We start from the raw sequence: 17,074 nt of genomic DNA on the forward strand, positions 1-17,074 counted from the left end.
GTTAATCACTCGTCTTAATGCCCTGCAAGTCACTTGGGGGGGTTAATTTTTTCATATTAAAGTTAGCATGGTAATCCAGAAATTAATGGCAACAAATATAACTGTGGACAGAAAAGCACCAAGGGCCTCTAAGATTGGAATCACAAAATTCACTTTATTAGAAGATCCGATTCAGGCCGTGTTTTGGCAAAAATTGCCTGCATCAGGGCTTTAAACGATACTGAGGAGCTTAGATACTAACTAATAAATAAGCCAATGCCGAACCATAAAAATGATTCTAATGGAAAATTACAAATATGACTTCAGAAGCAGATACGTCGTCAACCTTTTCCTAAGCGGATTCAGTCCTCACATAATCGGTAAAATATTTGGCAATTGTTAAAGTGATATAAAACATAGAAACATTCATATATTGACAGAAAGTAACAAAAACTGTGACCAAATACTTAAGAGACCACATAGAAAATCATAAATATGAACCATACACATAAGATCCACTTGGAAACAAATGTACCAAACAATAATGACAAACAGTAGCTTACTCTCAACTTTAGACCAGCAAGATTAGAATTAGAAACATAGAAACATTATGGCAGATAAAGGCCAAATGGCCCACCCAGTCTGCCCATCCACAGTAACCATTATCTCTTTCTATCTCTGAGAGATCCCACGTGCCTATCCCAGGTCCTCTTGAATTCAGACACAGTCTCTGTCTCTACCACCTCTTCTGGGAGACTATTCCATGCATCTACCACCCTTTCTGTAAAAAAAATATATCCTTTGATTACTCCAGAGCTTATCACCTCTTAACTTCATCCCATGCCCTCTCATTCCAGAGCTTCCTTTCAAATGAAAGAGACTCAACTCATGCGCATTTACATTATGTAGGTATTTAAACATCTCTCAAGAAAAAATTATAGAGTAATAGAAAAATCCCAAAAAATCAATCACCAAAATATTACTCGCCAGAGATGGGCTACACACCCCTGATAAACATTTCACAACAAAGTGGAGAAAAAGCCTCAAAATTTCCCATGGATTCTGGACTGTACATCTGACTGGAGCCCTGGCGTTTCCATCGATAGTCTGGCCAGACATTTTCTATCAACACAGCACAGCATATCAGACCATGTTCCCATGCTAAGTAAAACTTTTTGATTGTGCTTTTCCTGTGCACAGTGATGGGTATATTACCCTTTTGATAATTACATTTCAGTAGTGGTGGAGTTTTTTTTTTTGCCAGTGATAGTAAATTAAGCAGCTTGGAATCTTAAAACAGTATTGAGAGTTGTTTACTGCTGCGTTGGAAATTTTGAGGTGTTGCCCATCTCTGGCGAGTAATATTTTGGTGATTGATTTTTGGGATTTAAACATCTCTATCATATCTCCCCTCTCCCGCCTTTCCTCCAAAGAATACAGATTGAGATCTTTAAGTCTGTTCCCATACGCCTTATGACGAAGACCACACACTATTTTAGTAGCCTTGCTTTGGGCTGACTCCATCCTTTTTATATCTTTTTGAAGCTGCAGCCTCCAGAATTGTACACAATATTCTAAATGAGGTCTCACCAAAGTCTTATACAGGGGCATCAATACCTCCTTTTTCCTACTGGCTATATCTCTCCCTATGCAATCTAGCATCCTTCTAGCTTTCAGTAAGAATTAGTGGTAGCAATCATCTGCAATAGGCACTTGAAACAAAATACAAAAAAAAGTACCCCCTTTTTTACAAAGCCATGCAAGAGGTTTTCAGTGCTGGCCGGCATACTGAATGCACTGCGCTGCTCCAGCCGGCTTTAAAACCCTCTTGCACGGTTTTGCAAAAAGGCGGGTTTGTTAAGTGAAAAAGGCTTTTAATATATTAGCATTGCCACTTAGCTTGTGCTGCATAGTGGAATGGATAAAACATAAGAAAAAGTCAATAAAGGGATCCCAGTATGACTTTTGGAAAAAACTGAAAGCTTACAACAAACACATAATTGTGATCCAAAGAAACACTCAAAAAACCTTAAATGGGTTCACCAATTGTGCTTTAAAATTTACATAGAATTTGTCATAATTAAAATACTGTATGAGACACAGTAAACGTATCTGTTCTAAAAACAAACAACACATTATATCCTGCTCCATTCAAACTCCTTGTCCAACCCCTGCTGGCAGGGCAACTGGTTTTATGTCCCTAAGATTAAGAACCAGTGACCTTAAGAACCAGTGACCTGCAAGGCACATTCCCATGGCTGCAACAAGGTAGAAATGGTGAAAGGCATGACACAAGTTAGTGACAGTGAAAGACTATTGAGATATTGTACATACAATTTCCCAAGCATGGTTTGTTTAATCAGTTCTGAATCAGGTAAAGGATGAGATGGTGAAGAAATCGGAAACAAACCAGGAACTGATGGATGACATCAAAGATAGGCTGGCCAAGTACAGTTCTGAGCTGATGGATCTGCGTGATGCCTTAAATGAGGCTGTGAATAAGACCCGACAGACCGATGACATAAACAGCTTAAATCAGAACAACCTTGAAGAGAGCCGGGTGAGGGCCCAAATCTGTCCTATTCAATGAATTTTATTTGGTTTGTTCACTTCAAGAACAGCAGTAGACGACACTGGTCCTAGAGCAGGGGTCTCAAAGTCCCTCCTTGAGGGCCGGAATCCAGTCGGGTTTTCAGGATTTCACTGCTATCAATGCATATTCATTGGGGAAATCCTGAAAACCCGACTGGATTGCGGCCCTCAAGGAGGGACTTTGAGATCCCTGTCCTAGAGTGTCCCAAGCTGGCCTGTTTCTCACAATATCCACAGTGAATGTGCATCAGATATATTTTTCTTTTTTTGTTTAGTTCAGTATTTTTATTGAAACATTTATGAAACTTGAAGAACAGTACAAACAATGTTAACATCATACAATAATGGAATAGTAAATTTTAAAAGGTATCATGAACGTACACTTTTATATCAGGCAGCACTTTGGGATAAGGAGTTCAAATTTATTTTTTTTATTTCTAATAATTTATATTCTGCATATCCTACAATTCAATGCAGATTATAAATTATTCAGGTTTTTATCTGTCCCGACAGCTCACACTCTATCTAATATACCTGGGGCACTGGGGGGATCAAGTGACTTGCCCAGGGTCACAAGGAGCAGTGCGGGATTTGAACCCACAACCCCAGGGGGCTGGGGCTGTAGCTTTAGCCACTGCACCACACACAATGAGGAATATTAGAAAACATAAGGAAAACTCTTATGAAATGATTATAGTCAGTTGTTATGAAGTAGTATGGTCCTGATTTTAAAAGAAGTCTCGTGTTTTGCTTGATAGGACTTGATTTATGTGTGTGTGGGGGGTTTGTAGACTTGTTTTACGCAGCCCTGGGAAGAGGAAGGGATGGGGGGTGGGGGAGGCGGGGATGACATGCACTTGCACTGAAGAATTCCTTGTACCGGTTGGATGTATTGTTATTCTGCTCGTTTTGCTTCGGTACAGTATTGTTGCACTTGTTTGTACTTTTTTGCAAATTTAATAAATATAATTACAAAAAAAAAAAAAAAAGAAGTCTATATGAGTCCACAAGTTGTTTTGAGACTTGGAGGAGGGGCATTTTTCAGATGCACGGAGTTCAAAACATTTATAAAGGCAGACTGAGTTCCACCAGAAAGTATCATTTAGAAATTGAGCAGACTTCCAGTTTTTAAGGATATGTTGAATGGCTATGGCAATTAGAATGTCAATTAATTTAGAGTTGCATGTTGAATGGGCAAAGCATGGATGAAGGGAATGTAGAATTATGATATCATAGGAGAGCTCTGCAGGGCATTTAGCGATTTGTCGGTTTTTATGTTGTATTTCAGTCCAGAATGAATGTATTTTGACACATTTAAAGATCGTGTGTTTCACCTTTCCTGATGAGGAACTACAGTGTCAACATTGGTCAGTAATTTCGCTTTCCACGTTCTATGAGGGCTCCAGAAGCATTCCACATAAAATAATAAAGAGATTGGGATATACAGTGTTCCCCCGCGAATTCATGGTTCACGAATCGCGGACCCGGTCATTCACGGTCTGCTTCGACCGCCTCTTCCTGTAGTAAAGTTGGGCTACACCAATCAGGAGCTGCTTGTCAAAGCAGCTCCTGATTGGTGTAGCCCATCTTTACTACAGGAAAAGGCGGTTGGAGCAGACCGCGAGTGATTTTCTTCACCCGCCGGCGCTCCAGCTACCCTCTCCTGCCTCTCCAGCTGCCCTCTCCTGTCTCCCCTGTCTGAAAACCGCATTCGCAGTTTTTCAAAATTTGCAGGGGGTCCTAGAATGGAACCCCCATGAATTTCAGGGGAGTACTGTACTTGCAGATGTATTTTTCATTTGGGCACAGTGCTGTAGTGGAGGAGTGGTTGGTTAGTGCTGCTGCCTCGGTACCCTGAGGTTGTGGGTTCAGTTCTATCATTGCTCCTTGTGACCCTGAGTAAGTCACTTAACCCTCCATACCTCCAGATAACCATAGTTAAATTGTGAGCCTGCCAAGACAGATAGGGAAAATATTTAGAGTACCTGATAGTCTATTTTGTGTTAACTGCAGAAACAGCAGTATATCAAGCACTGAATAAACATGTAGTCAAAGACATATTTAGTATGGATATCTCACTACTGCCCACCTTGTGACACTTGAGGACCAGAACTTCTGTTCTGTTTTTTTAGAATAACTTTTAGCACTTAGTCTAACTTCTAGTAGGGACTTCCATCTTTAAGGCTTTGCCCTAAATTAATGAGTTCTCTTAGGTATAAGGAGATAAAATCATTTAATTGTCCACGTTGAGAGCTACACTGTGCTGTGCCTGGTTCTCCAAAAACTTTCCTTTAAATTCTGCATCAGATCTTAACTGCTTTGTTTAAATCACTTCAGCAAAAAAGCAGTGAACTGCAGCGTCACTACGTCCAGCTACAGAATGCTATCAGGATGGCTGAAGATGCCCTGGTCCAGGTTTCTGATCTTCTCCAGATGATAGAAAACTCAAAGGAGGTGAGGATCACTTTTTCATGTTCCATTAAGGGTTAGTGGGTTGGAGACATAAGGAGGGGGGTCATTTAGTGAGATGGCACGCTGATGGTGGACATGGCATAGAGTAAGGTCTGAGGTTAGCAGTAAGAGGGGTGGGAGTATGTTATTATACAAGAACTCTTCCAGCAGACAACCAAAGATGGTGGATCCTTGAGTAGGATATAGTCATTAATATGAAACGCAACGGCATTTCCTGGTAAAGGGCCCTATATAATAGACTGGGGACGTGATTGCAGATCCTTGCAGTATGGGTATGGTTTAGGCATGTGAATTTGCCATTTGAAACTTACATTCTCAATTTGGCTTAACATACATGCATTGTTCCTCACATGCTTACTTCTAGCTGCACCCCTGGGATGTGTTTAGAGTGTAATCAAAGAGTAATGCTCATGGAAGGTCATTTTAGAACAGGTTGCCTAGGTTCAGAAGGTAAGACGTGACCATAAAATACTAGAGGTAACCCATCAGCCATCGCACCTAGATTGAAACCACAGAAATTCACATGACCCCGGATGATGATGAAAAGAAAATTTTAAAAAACCACCTTGATGTGTCTACATAGGTGGTATTTCAAATCCAAATAAATATATAATAGCAAGTCTCCCACTTTACTCCCTTCTCTTGGCTTTCTTTTCTCCCCACTCATCAAAGTATGAAGGCAGCAGTGGCAGAAGTAGCACAGGTCCTAGTACTCTGCATGGCTTTCCAGCAGTAGCATACCGGGTAGAGGAGGGAGGGGAAGGTTATGGCCTCTGGGCACTAGACCGAGGGGGGATTCAAGGAACACCAGGTGGCAATGAAAACAAAATAAGTGCAAGGCCTTTAAGCCATTTGCATACTGTCTTTGCTGCTGTAGTTTTGTAAGCTTTTATACTAACAATAAAAAAGTCTGTTTTGGAAAATACAATGCCATCTCGAAGTCATTCTAATGAGGTAAATTAGGCAGCTTTACTTCAGTGGTGGTTCCCATACCGGGAGTCGAACTCAGGGTGAAAATCAGGAATCCTAACCGCTAGACCATATGGGAGAGATCATGGGTGAAATTGATGGAGGTCAATCTCTGTCCTTCCATCAAGAGTCTCTCTCGGATATCTGCAGAACACCAGGCAGAATAAACAGTTAATATGAGCTGTGAACTGCAGAGGCAGGAGAGGCACCTGCAAAAGGAAGAGCAGGTGAAAGAAGCACTAGGCTCGATGCACTACCAGATGTGCTCTTCTGCTGTCAGTTGGGACTGGACTGTTTCTGGAGAGAGATAGAGGCAGTGTGCTTGTGTTTGGGGGCATCATTGTAAACACTGGCCCCCATCACCCCCTGAGAGATTCAGGCTAGCTACTAATTTCCAGTTTAATAGGAAGCCAAAACAGGAGAGGGCAGGGCCTCTGATCTCTCATTGAGTCATGGACCCCATGTTGACTACTGGACATAGGTTACAGTGGAGGTGTAGAGGGAGGGGGTGAGCAGGCCTGTTCTGTGCCTCTTTGCTGAAGATGTGATCTCGTTTGGGGTCCTAACCAACCATTTGGAAATAGCTGATATAAGCCAAAGTTTGTGGTCTGAAGTAGGCCGAGAACTTATGAGCTATATTGTACAGACTAACATGCATAAATTCCCTGTTGCAGAATTATGAGAAGCTTGCAGCCAGCCTAGACGGGGCCCGAAATCCTCTGATGGAGAAAATGAAAAAGTTTTCCCCTGCCAGTAATAAGATCCCCATCGTGGAGCAGGCTGAAGAGCATGTGCAGCTTCTGAATCAAGTCGCCCGCAACCTGTCCAGGTGAGAGAATCTCATTAGTGTGGTTACAGAGATACCACAGCGCACTTCCTCTACTGTACAGCAGACAATGGCAATGGGAGTACCTGAAACTAAGGACTTCCCAGGTCTTCAGCCTCCAATAAAACCAAATACCTTTGAAGAAGAGCAAGAGAAAAATGAGCCTTTAGTCACTCATCTTCCACCACTGGCCTTTGTATGTATTTAAGCCTTCTTGGTTTTAAATGGATTTTACACCAAATTTATCCTATTTTTGTTTGTGCACATCCTGAATTTTTTGATCATTTTAGAATTTTGGGGAATTTTCAGACTTTTTGGGGTGTTCATTTTGCACATTTATTTTAACATGCATTAGAACTTTTTAACCCATGAAAATGGAATTGTCCCATTAATTTGAATATATGCTCACTAAACTTTTTATGACGCATCTCCATAGTCTGTAGTATCTGTGATAAAACCTTGGAGGAGATGGTGAGTGGAGCTGTGCTGTAACTGCAACCCCCTCCTCACCGCCCCCTTGGCCCCTTTCAGGTTTTCTTGTAGATGCTGTTTCCTCCTGTTCATGTGTAGTCCACTGTAAAAATCCCTAAGCATTAGGGCTTCCTCAGAACAAAACCTCACCAAGTAAAATCGGGTAAAGAAGATTTTCAAAACTTTTTATATGGGTAAACAAATGTTTGAAAATCACTTCCCACCCCACTTCCAGTGTGGATATAAAGAGTGTGAGAATGAACACATAGGGGATTTCAGTTGAAATACCCTCCAGTTTTTAACTTTTATTCTCTCTTTCTGTCTTATAAGAAATGACATTGTGTGGTGGCCATGTTAGTCCACTTTCCAAGGTAGTATAAAGAAATAAAACAAAAAACAAAGGAAATAAGGTGATACCTTTTTTATTGGACTAACTCATAGTAACATAGTAGATGACGGCAGATAAAGACCCGAATGTCCCATCCAGTCTGCCCAACCAGATTCAATTTAATTTTTTAAAATTTTTCCTTCTTAGCTATTTCTGGGCAAGAATCCAAAGCTCTGCCCGGTACTGTGCTTGGGTTCCAACTGCCAAAATCTCTGTCATAACCTACTCCGGCCCATCTACACCCTCCTGGCCATTGAGGCTCTCTCCAGCCCATCCTCCCCCAAATGGCCATATACAGACACAGACCTTGCAAGTCTGCCCAGTACTGGCCTTAGTTCAATATTTAATATTATTTTCTGATTCTAGATCCTCTGTGTTCATCCCATGCTTCTTTGAACTCAGTCACCATTTTCCTCTCCACCACCTCTCTCGGGAGCGCGTTCCAGGCATCCACCACCCTCTCCGTAAAGTAGAATTTCCTAACTTTGCTCTTGAATCTACCACCCCTCAACCTCAAATTATGTCCTCTGGTTTTACCATTTTCCTTTCTCTGGAAAAGATTTTGTTCTACGTTAATACCCTTCAAGTATTTGAACGTCTGAATCATATCCCCCTGTCCCTCCTTTCCTCTAGGGTATACATATTCAGGGCTTCCAGTTAGAGAGCTGCACGGGAACGGGGACTACGGGGATCCCGTGGTGACGCCCCCTAGGGTTGCGGGGATCCTATGGGGATGCCTCCGAGGGTCGCGGGGTTCCTGCGGGGCTGGATGTATTCAGCCGCGAGGCTCGTCTCCCTACCTGCCCTCAGCCCTGCCGCACACAGCTGAACGGAAGTCTTCCTGATGTCAGCGCTGACGTCGGAGGGAGGGCTTAAGCAAAGCCCTCCCTCCCTCCGACGTCAGCGCTGACATCATGAAGACTTCCGTTCGTGTGCTGCGGCAGGGCAGGCAGGGAAAAGGCATTGGTACAAGGCGGGGGGCGGTCCGCCCGCGGGTGCAGCACAGCCAGCCAGGTCTCTCGACCGACCGACAATAGGCCCGGTCCGTCAAACCTCCCTGCCCTGTAGCCGCGAATCTAAATTACTTTCTTACAGCAGCTTCAATACTCCAGCTGCTGTAAGAAGGTAATTTAGATTTGCGGCTATAAGGCAGGGAGGTTTGTTGGACCGGGCCTGTTCTGTTGTCAGTCGGACGGGTAAGCGCCACAAAGGTAAGGGGCAGGGAGGGAGGAAAGGTGGATTGGAGAGGAAAAGGCGCTTAAGGTAAAACTGAGGAGGGAGAAGGAGCTGAAAGCACTGAGGAAGACAAAGGGGTGGAGAAGGACGCTGAAAGCACATGGGGAAGACAAAGGGGTGGAGATGGACGATGAAAGGACATGGGAAAGACGGGGGGGAAGGACGCTGAAAGGACATGGGGAAGACGGGGGAGAAGGACGCTGAAAGGACATGGGGAAGACAGAGGGGGGAGAAGGACGCTGAAAAGACATGGGGAAGACAGGGGGGAGAAGGACACTGAAAGCACATGTGGAAGACAGAAGGGGGAGAAGGATGCTGACAGAACATGGGGGAGAAGGACGCTGAAAGGAAATGGGGAAGAGAGAGTGGGGAGAAGACGCTGGCAGGGAAGAAGACAGAAATGCCAGACTGTGGGGGGAGCGGAGGGAAGAAGATGGGCGCCGGATCAATTTGGAAGGGGGGAGAAAGGGAGAGGCACAGTAACAGAGCAAATGTAAGACGCAGAGAGAAGAGAGACAGTGGATGGAAGGAATTGAATGAGAACATGAGGAAAGCAGAAACCAGGCAATAAAGGTAGGAAAACATTTTTTTTTTTTTTTTTGCTTATGGATAAAGTAGTATATTAGTTGTGTTGATAAAAATTTATAAACATTAGAGGCTCTGGTAGAAACCCGTTTACAAAGTATGTATTCTTCCCAATTAATATTTCCAAATTAATAAAGTCTTTTTGCTTATTTGTAAATGGGTTTCTACCAGAGCCTTTAATTCAGTAGCATAATTAAATGAAATAACTATTTCTGTAGTTTATAGGGACGGGCGGGGACGTAGGGGATTCCTCACAGGGACGGGCGGGGACGAAGGGGATTCCTCACGGGGATGGGTGGAGATGGGGGGATTCCTCATGGGGACAGGTGGGGACGGAGGGATTCCTCATGGGGACGGGTGGGATTCCTCACGGGGATGGGTGGGAACGGGTGGGACTTTGGCGGGGATGGGTGTCGACGGGTGAGATTTCTGTCCCCGCGCAACTCTCTACTTCCAGTCTCTCCTCATACGTCTTCTGGTGCAAGCCTCCTATCATTTTTGTCGCCCTCCTCTGGACCGCTTCAAGTCTTCTTACGTCCTTCGCCAGATACGGTCTCCAAAACTGAACACAATACTCCAAGTGGGGCCTTACCAATGACCTGTACAGGGGCATCAACACCTTCTTCCTTCTACTGGCTTCGCCTCTCTTTATACAGCCCAGCATCCTTCTGGCAGCAGCCACTGCCTTCTCACACTGTTTTTTCGTCTTTCGATCTTCGGACAGTATCACCCCAAGGTCCCTCTCACCGTCCATGCATATCAGCTTCTCACCTCCCAAAATATATGGTAAATGCATTACTCTACATTTCTTTGCATTGAATTTTAGTTGCCAGGCATTAGATCATTCCTCTAACTTTTGCAGATCCTTTTTCATATTTTACACTCCTTCTTCGGTGTCTACTCTGTTACAAATCTTGGTATCATCTGCAAAAAGGCATACTTTTCCTTCTAACCCTTCAGCAATGTCACTCACAAACATATTGAACAGGATCGGCCCCAGCACCGAACCCTGAGGGACTCCACTACTCACCTTTCCTTCCTCCGAGCGAATTCCATTAACCACCACCCTCTGACGTCTGTCCGACAGCCAGTTTCTAACCCAGTTCACCACTTTGGGTCCTAACTTCAGCCCTTCAAGTTTGTTCAAGAGCCTCCTATGAGGAACCGTATCAAAGGCTTTGCTGAAATGTAAATAAATTACATCTAGCATATGTCCTTGATCCAGCTCTCTGGTCACCCAATCAAAAAATTAAATCAGTTTCGTTTGGCACGATTTACGTTTTGTAAAGCCATGTTGCCTCAAATCCTGTAACCCATTAGATTCAAGGAAGTACACTATCTTTTCTTTCAGCAACACTTCCATTATTTTTCCAACAACCAAAGTGAGGCTCACCAGCCTGTAGTTTCTCGCTTCATCCCTGCGACCACTTTTGTGAATAGGGACCACATCCGCTCTCCTCCAATCCCCAGGAACCACTCCAGTCTCCAGAGATTTGTTGAACAAGTCTTTAATAGGACTTGCCAGAACCTCTCTGAGCTCCCTCAGTATCCAGGGATGGATCCTGTCTGGTCCCATCGCTTTGTCCACCTTCAGTTTTTCAAGTTGCTCATAAACACTCTCCTCCTTGAACGGCGCAGAATCTACTCCATTTTCTCATGTAACTTTGCCAGACAATCTTGGTTCTTCTCTAGGATTTTCTTCTGTGAACACAGAACAGAAGTATTTGTTTAGCACATTTGCTTTCTCCTCATCACTCTCCACATATTGGTTCCCAGCATCTTTTAAGCAATCCTGGAGAGAAAACATCAAATCCTACAACTCCGTACTAAAAAAAGCTAGGAAGAATTACTATGGAGACAAAATCTCCAGGTCAAAAAACCAAAACAGTACACTGTTTCACATCTGGCGGAACCTAACTTCTAAAAATGACTCCGCCCCCCCCCTCCCATCTCCAAATGACCTAGCCAAATTTTTCAACGAGAAAATCACTACCATAAAGAGCTCGTTTCCCTCAGCTATCTCCTACAACTCTCTCCCCCCGAAAGACTCCGACGCTATCCCTGCCGACAGATCATGGACTACATTCGAACTTGTATCCGAGACCCAGATCTCTAAACTTTGCCTCAAACTTAAATTCTGCAAGTGCATCCTAGATCCCTTCCCATCCTACCTTTACGAAAAAATCCCTACACAGGCCATCTCTTCCCTTACTAACCTCATAAACAAAGTCTTACTATCGGGCCTGTTCTCCACCGAAATGGGACACATTGCCTTATCCCCTCTTCTGAAAAAACCCAATCTTGACCCTTCCTCACCATCGAACTATCGCCCCATAGCAAACATCCCTCTTTTAACAAAACTTCTAGAGACCATAGTCGCCACTCAGCTCTCCTCTTACCTAGAGAGATTCTCCATTCTCCAACACTACCAATACGGATTTAGGCCCAATTTCAGCACCGAGTCCCTCCTAGTTTCCCTAATCTCAAAGGTGCAACAACTACACGCCCGAAACAAATTTGCTGTTCTCCTACAGTTTGATCTCTCCGCGGCTTTCGACGTCGTGCATCACGACCTACTAATCTACCAACTTTCCGAGATTGGGATAGACTCTTCTGTCCTAAAGTGGTTCTCAAACTTCCTTCGCGATCGTTCCTACATTGTCAACACAAACGGCTCCAAATCCGCTTCATGGACACCATCCTGTGGTGTTCCACAGGGCTCTCCCCTATCCCCTATTCTCTTCAACATATATATGACCTCCCTGAAGCTCCTTAAACTATCCCCCCTTGAAACAATTTACACATATGCAGACGATATCCTCATCCTCCTTGAAACAGATCCAAACCTTACAAACCTCCAAGAGAACATCACATCATGCATAATGAGACTTCACGCCTGGTCCCTCTCAGTACAGATGAAATTAAATGAATCAAAAACAAAATTACTCTGGCTCGGCCCAAAATTAGCTCACCTGCCCGCCCTCTTCACCCTACCCACAGGCCCTGCTCTACACCTTGAGTTCTCAAGCAAGGTCCTTGGCATCACTATCGACTCCTCCCTTTCCCTCAACGATAACCTGAATTCCCTGGCAAAATCTTGTTTTTTCAGCCTCCACATGCTGAGGAAAGTTAGATCCTATTTTCACCAAAAGCATTTCACCGTCCTTGTACAATCCATCATCCTATCCAAACTCGATTATTGTAACGCCATCTACTTAGGCCTAAGGAAAAAAAGTCTTTGCAGACTCCAGCTTATCCAGAACACTGTGGCTAAGCTGATTTTTGCTAAACGCAAATATGACCACGTCTCCCCTCTACTTACCAATCTTCACTGGCTCCCAGTACTTTCCAGAATTCATTTCAAATGCTCCTGCCTGGCTTTCAAGATCATTCACGGCATCCTTCCGCCCCTAATCCCTCTATCCTTCCTCGCCCCGACACCAACTACCACCAGATCTGCCCACAGACATAAACTATCCTTCCCCTCTCTACACGGCATCCTCCACGCAGGTAAACTGGGTAGATCCCTCCTCTCCAAAATCACCGGCCTCTGGAACGACCTCACTGTCCCGCTGCGGAACCTGGACTCCCTCCAACTATTCCGAAAACAACTGAAAACCTGGCTTTTCTCTAGCATATAATTAATCTCTTCTCCTGATTACATCCCCTCTTTTTATGCTTTGTAAACTCTTTCTCTTCTCTCTTCCCATATTTTTTAAACTCTGTAAACTGTGTCGAGCTCCACTTCAGTGGAGAAGATGCGGTATATAAACCTAAGGCTTAGTTTAGTTTAGTTTAGTTTAGCAATTCCTTTTTTCATCTTCCTCCTTTCACTAATATATCAGAAAAAATTTTTGTCTCCCTTTTTTACATTTTTAGCCATTTGTTCTTCCACCTGCGCTTTCGCCAGACGTATCTCTCTCTTGGCTTCTTTCAGTTTCACCCTGTAGTCCTTTCTGCACTCCTCTTCTTGGGTTTTTTTATATTTCACGAACGCCAACTCTTTCACCTTTATTTTCTCCGGCACTAGTTTGGAGAACTATACATATTGATTTCCTTTTTCTCTTGTTTTTATTTATTTTCTTCACATAAAGGTCCGTAGCCATTTTTATCGCTCCTTTCAGCTTAGACCACTGTCTTTCCACTTCTCTTATGTCCTCCCATCTCAACAGCTCTTTCTTCAGGTACTCTCCCATTTCATTAAAGTCCGTACATTTGAAATCTAGGACTTTAAGTATTGTGCAGCCGCTCTCCACTTTAGCCGTTATATCAAACCAAACCGTTTGATGATTGCTACTTTCCAGGTGAGCACCCACTTGAACATTAGAGATACTCTCTCCATTTGTGAGGACCAGATCCAATATCACACGAAAGACTTCTCAGGAAACTACATAGCCATGGCATAGAGGGGGATATACAAAGATGGATAGGCAAATGGCTGGAAAACCGAAAGCAGAGAGTGGGCATAAATGGGAAGTTCTCCGACTGGGAGAAAGTGACTAGTGGTGTGCCCCAGGGCTCGGTACTTGGGCCGATCCTTTTTAATATTTATATCAATGACCTAGAGGAAGGAACATCCAGTGAGATCATCAAGTTTGCAGACGATACAAAACTATGCCGGGCAATCAGATCGCAGGATGATAGCGAGAAACTCCAGAGCGACTTGTGTCAGTTAGAAACATGGGCGGAGAAATGGCAGATGAAATTCAATGTGGAGAAATGCAAGGTAATGCATTTAGGCAATAAAAATAAGGAATACGAGTATACAATGTCAGGTGCAACTCTGGGGAAGAGTGAACAAGAAAAGGACCTGGGTGTGCTGATAGACAGAACCCTGAAGCCGTCGGCACAATGCGCGGCAGCGGCAAAGAAGGCAAATAGAATGTTGGGCATGATAAAGAAAGGAATCTCGAGTAGATCGGAGAAAGTTATAATGCCGCTTTATAGGGCAATGGTCAGACCACACTTGGAATACTGCGTCCAACATTGGTCTCCCTACCTAAAGAAGGATATAAAACTGCTGGAGAGGGTGCAGAGACGAGCAACAAAACTGGTGAAGGGTATGGAGAAACTGGAATACGAGGACAGACTTATAACACTAGGATTGTTCTCCCTTGAGAAAAGGAGACTGCGTGGGGATATGATCGAGACCTTCAAAATACTGAAAGGAATCGACAAAATAGAGCAGAGAAGATTATTTACATTGTCCAATTTGACACGGACTAGAGGACATGTAATGAAGCTAAGGGGGGACAGGTTCAGGACTAATGTCAGGAAGTTCTGCTTCACTCAGAGAGTGGTTGACACCTGGAATGCTCTCCCAGAGGAGATTATTGCGGAATCTACCGTCCTAGGCTTCAAGAGCAAACTAGATGCATATCTCCTTAAGAGAGGCATATAAGGATATGGTGGAATATAAATTACGCCAGGTGTACACCTGGCAGGGCCTCCGCGTGTGCGGATCGCCGGACTTGATGGACCGAAGGTCTGATCCGGAGAAGGCAGTTCTTATGTTCTTATGTTCTTATGTTCTTATCACTTTTTCCCCCGTGGGTTCCGTCCCCATTTGTCTTAGCAGAGCCTCTTGAAAGGCATCCGCAATCTCCCTACTTCTTTCTGATTCCGCATCTGGCAGGTTGAAATCTCCCAACAGCAGCACCTCCTCTTTCCTTCCAAACTTTTGGATATCCACAATCAGATCTTTATCAATTTGTTGCGATTGAGTAGTAGGTCTGTAGACTACACCCACGTAGCTAGAACTCAATGCATTTTATGATTGATTCAATGCGTTTTTTGATGAGCTTTCAAATCAGATCAGAAATAAGCACATTTTGACAAATATCAGTCTATATAAGGAAAACATGAAAGCATGTCAGGAATTGGAAGAGGGGAGGGGTGGGTGGGCAGGAGACAGAAAGGTGGCAGAGCCGTGTTAAATGTCTTTATTGTGGGAAAGAAACCCAGATCTCTGTTAAGTCCTGTCTGGTAGGAGTCAAAATACCTTATCATTTTGATTTCAAAGGTTTTACGTTCTTAGATTGTCTTAAAGTTCCCTTTTAGTATTCTCACCATAAAATCATTGGTGCAGTGGTCAGTTTTTCCGAAGTGTTGTCAGACACAGGTGACATCCTAGTTGGAATTTTTCTCTTTCCTCTAAATATTTTTTTTTTTATTGTAAATTGCTTTGATTCTTAGCATATTGCAATATGCAGGTGTGAAGTGCACAAGTTCAAAGCCCCCACGTTTCCTTGATGCGATGAGCTCCCTTCTGAAAATGAATTTGAAAACTTCTGGGTACAGTACACTCACAGATCTGCAAGACTTACAGCCAGTTCCATAAGTGTCCTTTGTTACTAAATGCTCAGATTCAGCTGCCCAGAATATAGCCCTATGTTAGTTTTACCAGATTAAAAAAAAATGTAACTTCCCAACCATCTGACAGTGGCATAGTAGATGGTGATAACTGTGGACGCCATATCCCTGATGGAGAAAGTACCTGATTATAATACACATCATCCTTTCATGATCAATGATTCTGTAAACTGCTCATTATTATTTATCACATGTTGTGTGAGTTTCCTGCACCTGCAAATGTGTGCTTATTTGAATCTGGCTGTGTGTCCTGGTGAGTGACCGTCCAAGTATTCCATTGAGAGACCACAAGGATCATTATAGTGGAAATGGATCCATGGACAGAAGGCTACTGAACCATATTCACAGGCATATGTTTCTTTCTCATATGATCTGTCTGAATGTTTTTCCCCTACACCATGTTAATGCCATGGTGTCTTATGTCTGAGTTATTCGTGGTTTGACATTGAGTTGTCTTGAATGTGAGAGGCTTTGCTCCTCTTGGAGGGTAGGTTCCCAGATACAGCTGCTAAATTGCTTTTTCTTCTTCCCATTCAGCATCATCCGTGACACAAATCAGGATGGATTTATCCAAAAAGCAATAAATGCCTCGAACGCCTATGCCAGTATCATTGATGCCATCAAGAATGCAGAGAAGGCAGCAAATGGAGCAAAGCAGGGGGCTAAGGCTGCTGTGAAGGTCTGTAAGATTTCCCAGAGTGAAGGATATGGTCGCATCACTGGGGGGTTAGCATGCTTCAGTTTGCTCAAGAGTCTTGGAATTAGCGGTAGGAAAACTGTGAATACTGGGAGGGATATGACCTAACGTTCAGAGGATGACAGAGAAATCAGGTGCGAAGGAGAGGAAAAAGGTAGAATTTATTTCTTTTTTCATCAATCTATGAGTGGATAAAAGGGGGGATATGTTGTCCTTAGCTGTGTACTATACTATGTTAGCAGAGTGAGACCCCCCCCCCTGTTAACGCAGGTTAGCAAAAGAGGTCATTAGACTGACTGGCCAATATTCAAAATCATTTAGCTGGTCGGAAACGCCACCAACCAGTTAAATTGCTCGTCCATTGCTATTTGGTCATTTTCAACGACATTTAACCAGTTCTCGCTGAAAATGACTGGTTAGTTCCAAATTCAAAAGTAGATAACTTATGAGTATTCCAGGGCCAGAGTCAGGTTAAGTACTGATATTC

General features: G+C 43.5%; 1 protein-coding gene across 2 annotated transcripts in view; it reads left to right on the top strand.

Annotated features, from left to right (window-relative positions):
• The window catches only part of LAMA5 (laminin subunit alpha 5), a 406,583-nt gene that overhangs the window by 308,369 nt on the left and 81,140 nt on the right, over positions 1-17,074 (top strand). For both annotated transcript variants that reach the window (XM_033963610.1, XM_033963611.1), the window contains exons 53-56: positions 2,343-2,539; positions 4,909-5,025; positions 6,687-6,841; positions 16,428-16,569. In XM_033963610.1, the coding sequence (XP_033819501.1) occupies positions 2,343-2,539; positions 4,909-5,025; positions 6,687-6,841; positions 16,428-16,569 (611 nt within the window). The remainder of the gene's footprint in view (positions 1-2,342; positions 2,540-4,908; positions 5,026-6,686; positions 6,842-16,427; positions 16,570-17,074) is intronic.

Source organism: Geotrypetes seraphini, chromosome 11, assembly GCF_902459505.1.
Source record: "Geotrypetes seraphini chromosome 11, aGeoSer1.1, whole genome shotgun sequence".
Lineage (NCBI taxonomy): Eukaryota > Metazoa > Chordata > Amphibia > Gymnophiona > Dermophiidae > Geotrypetes > Geotrypetes seraphini.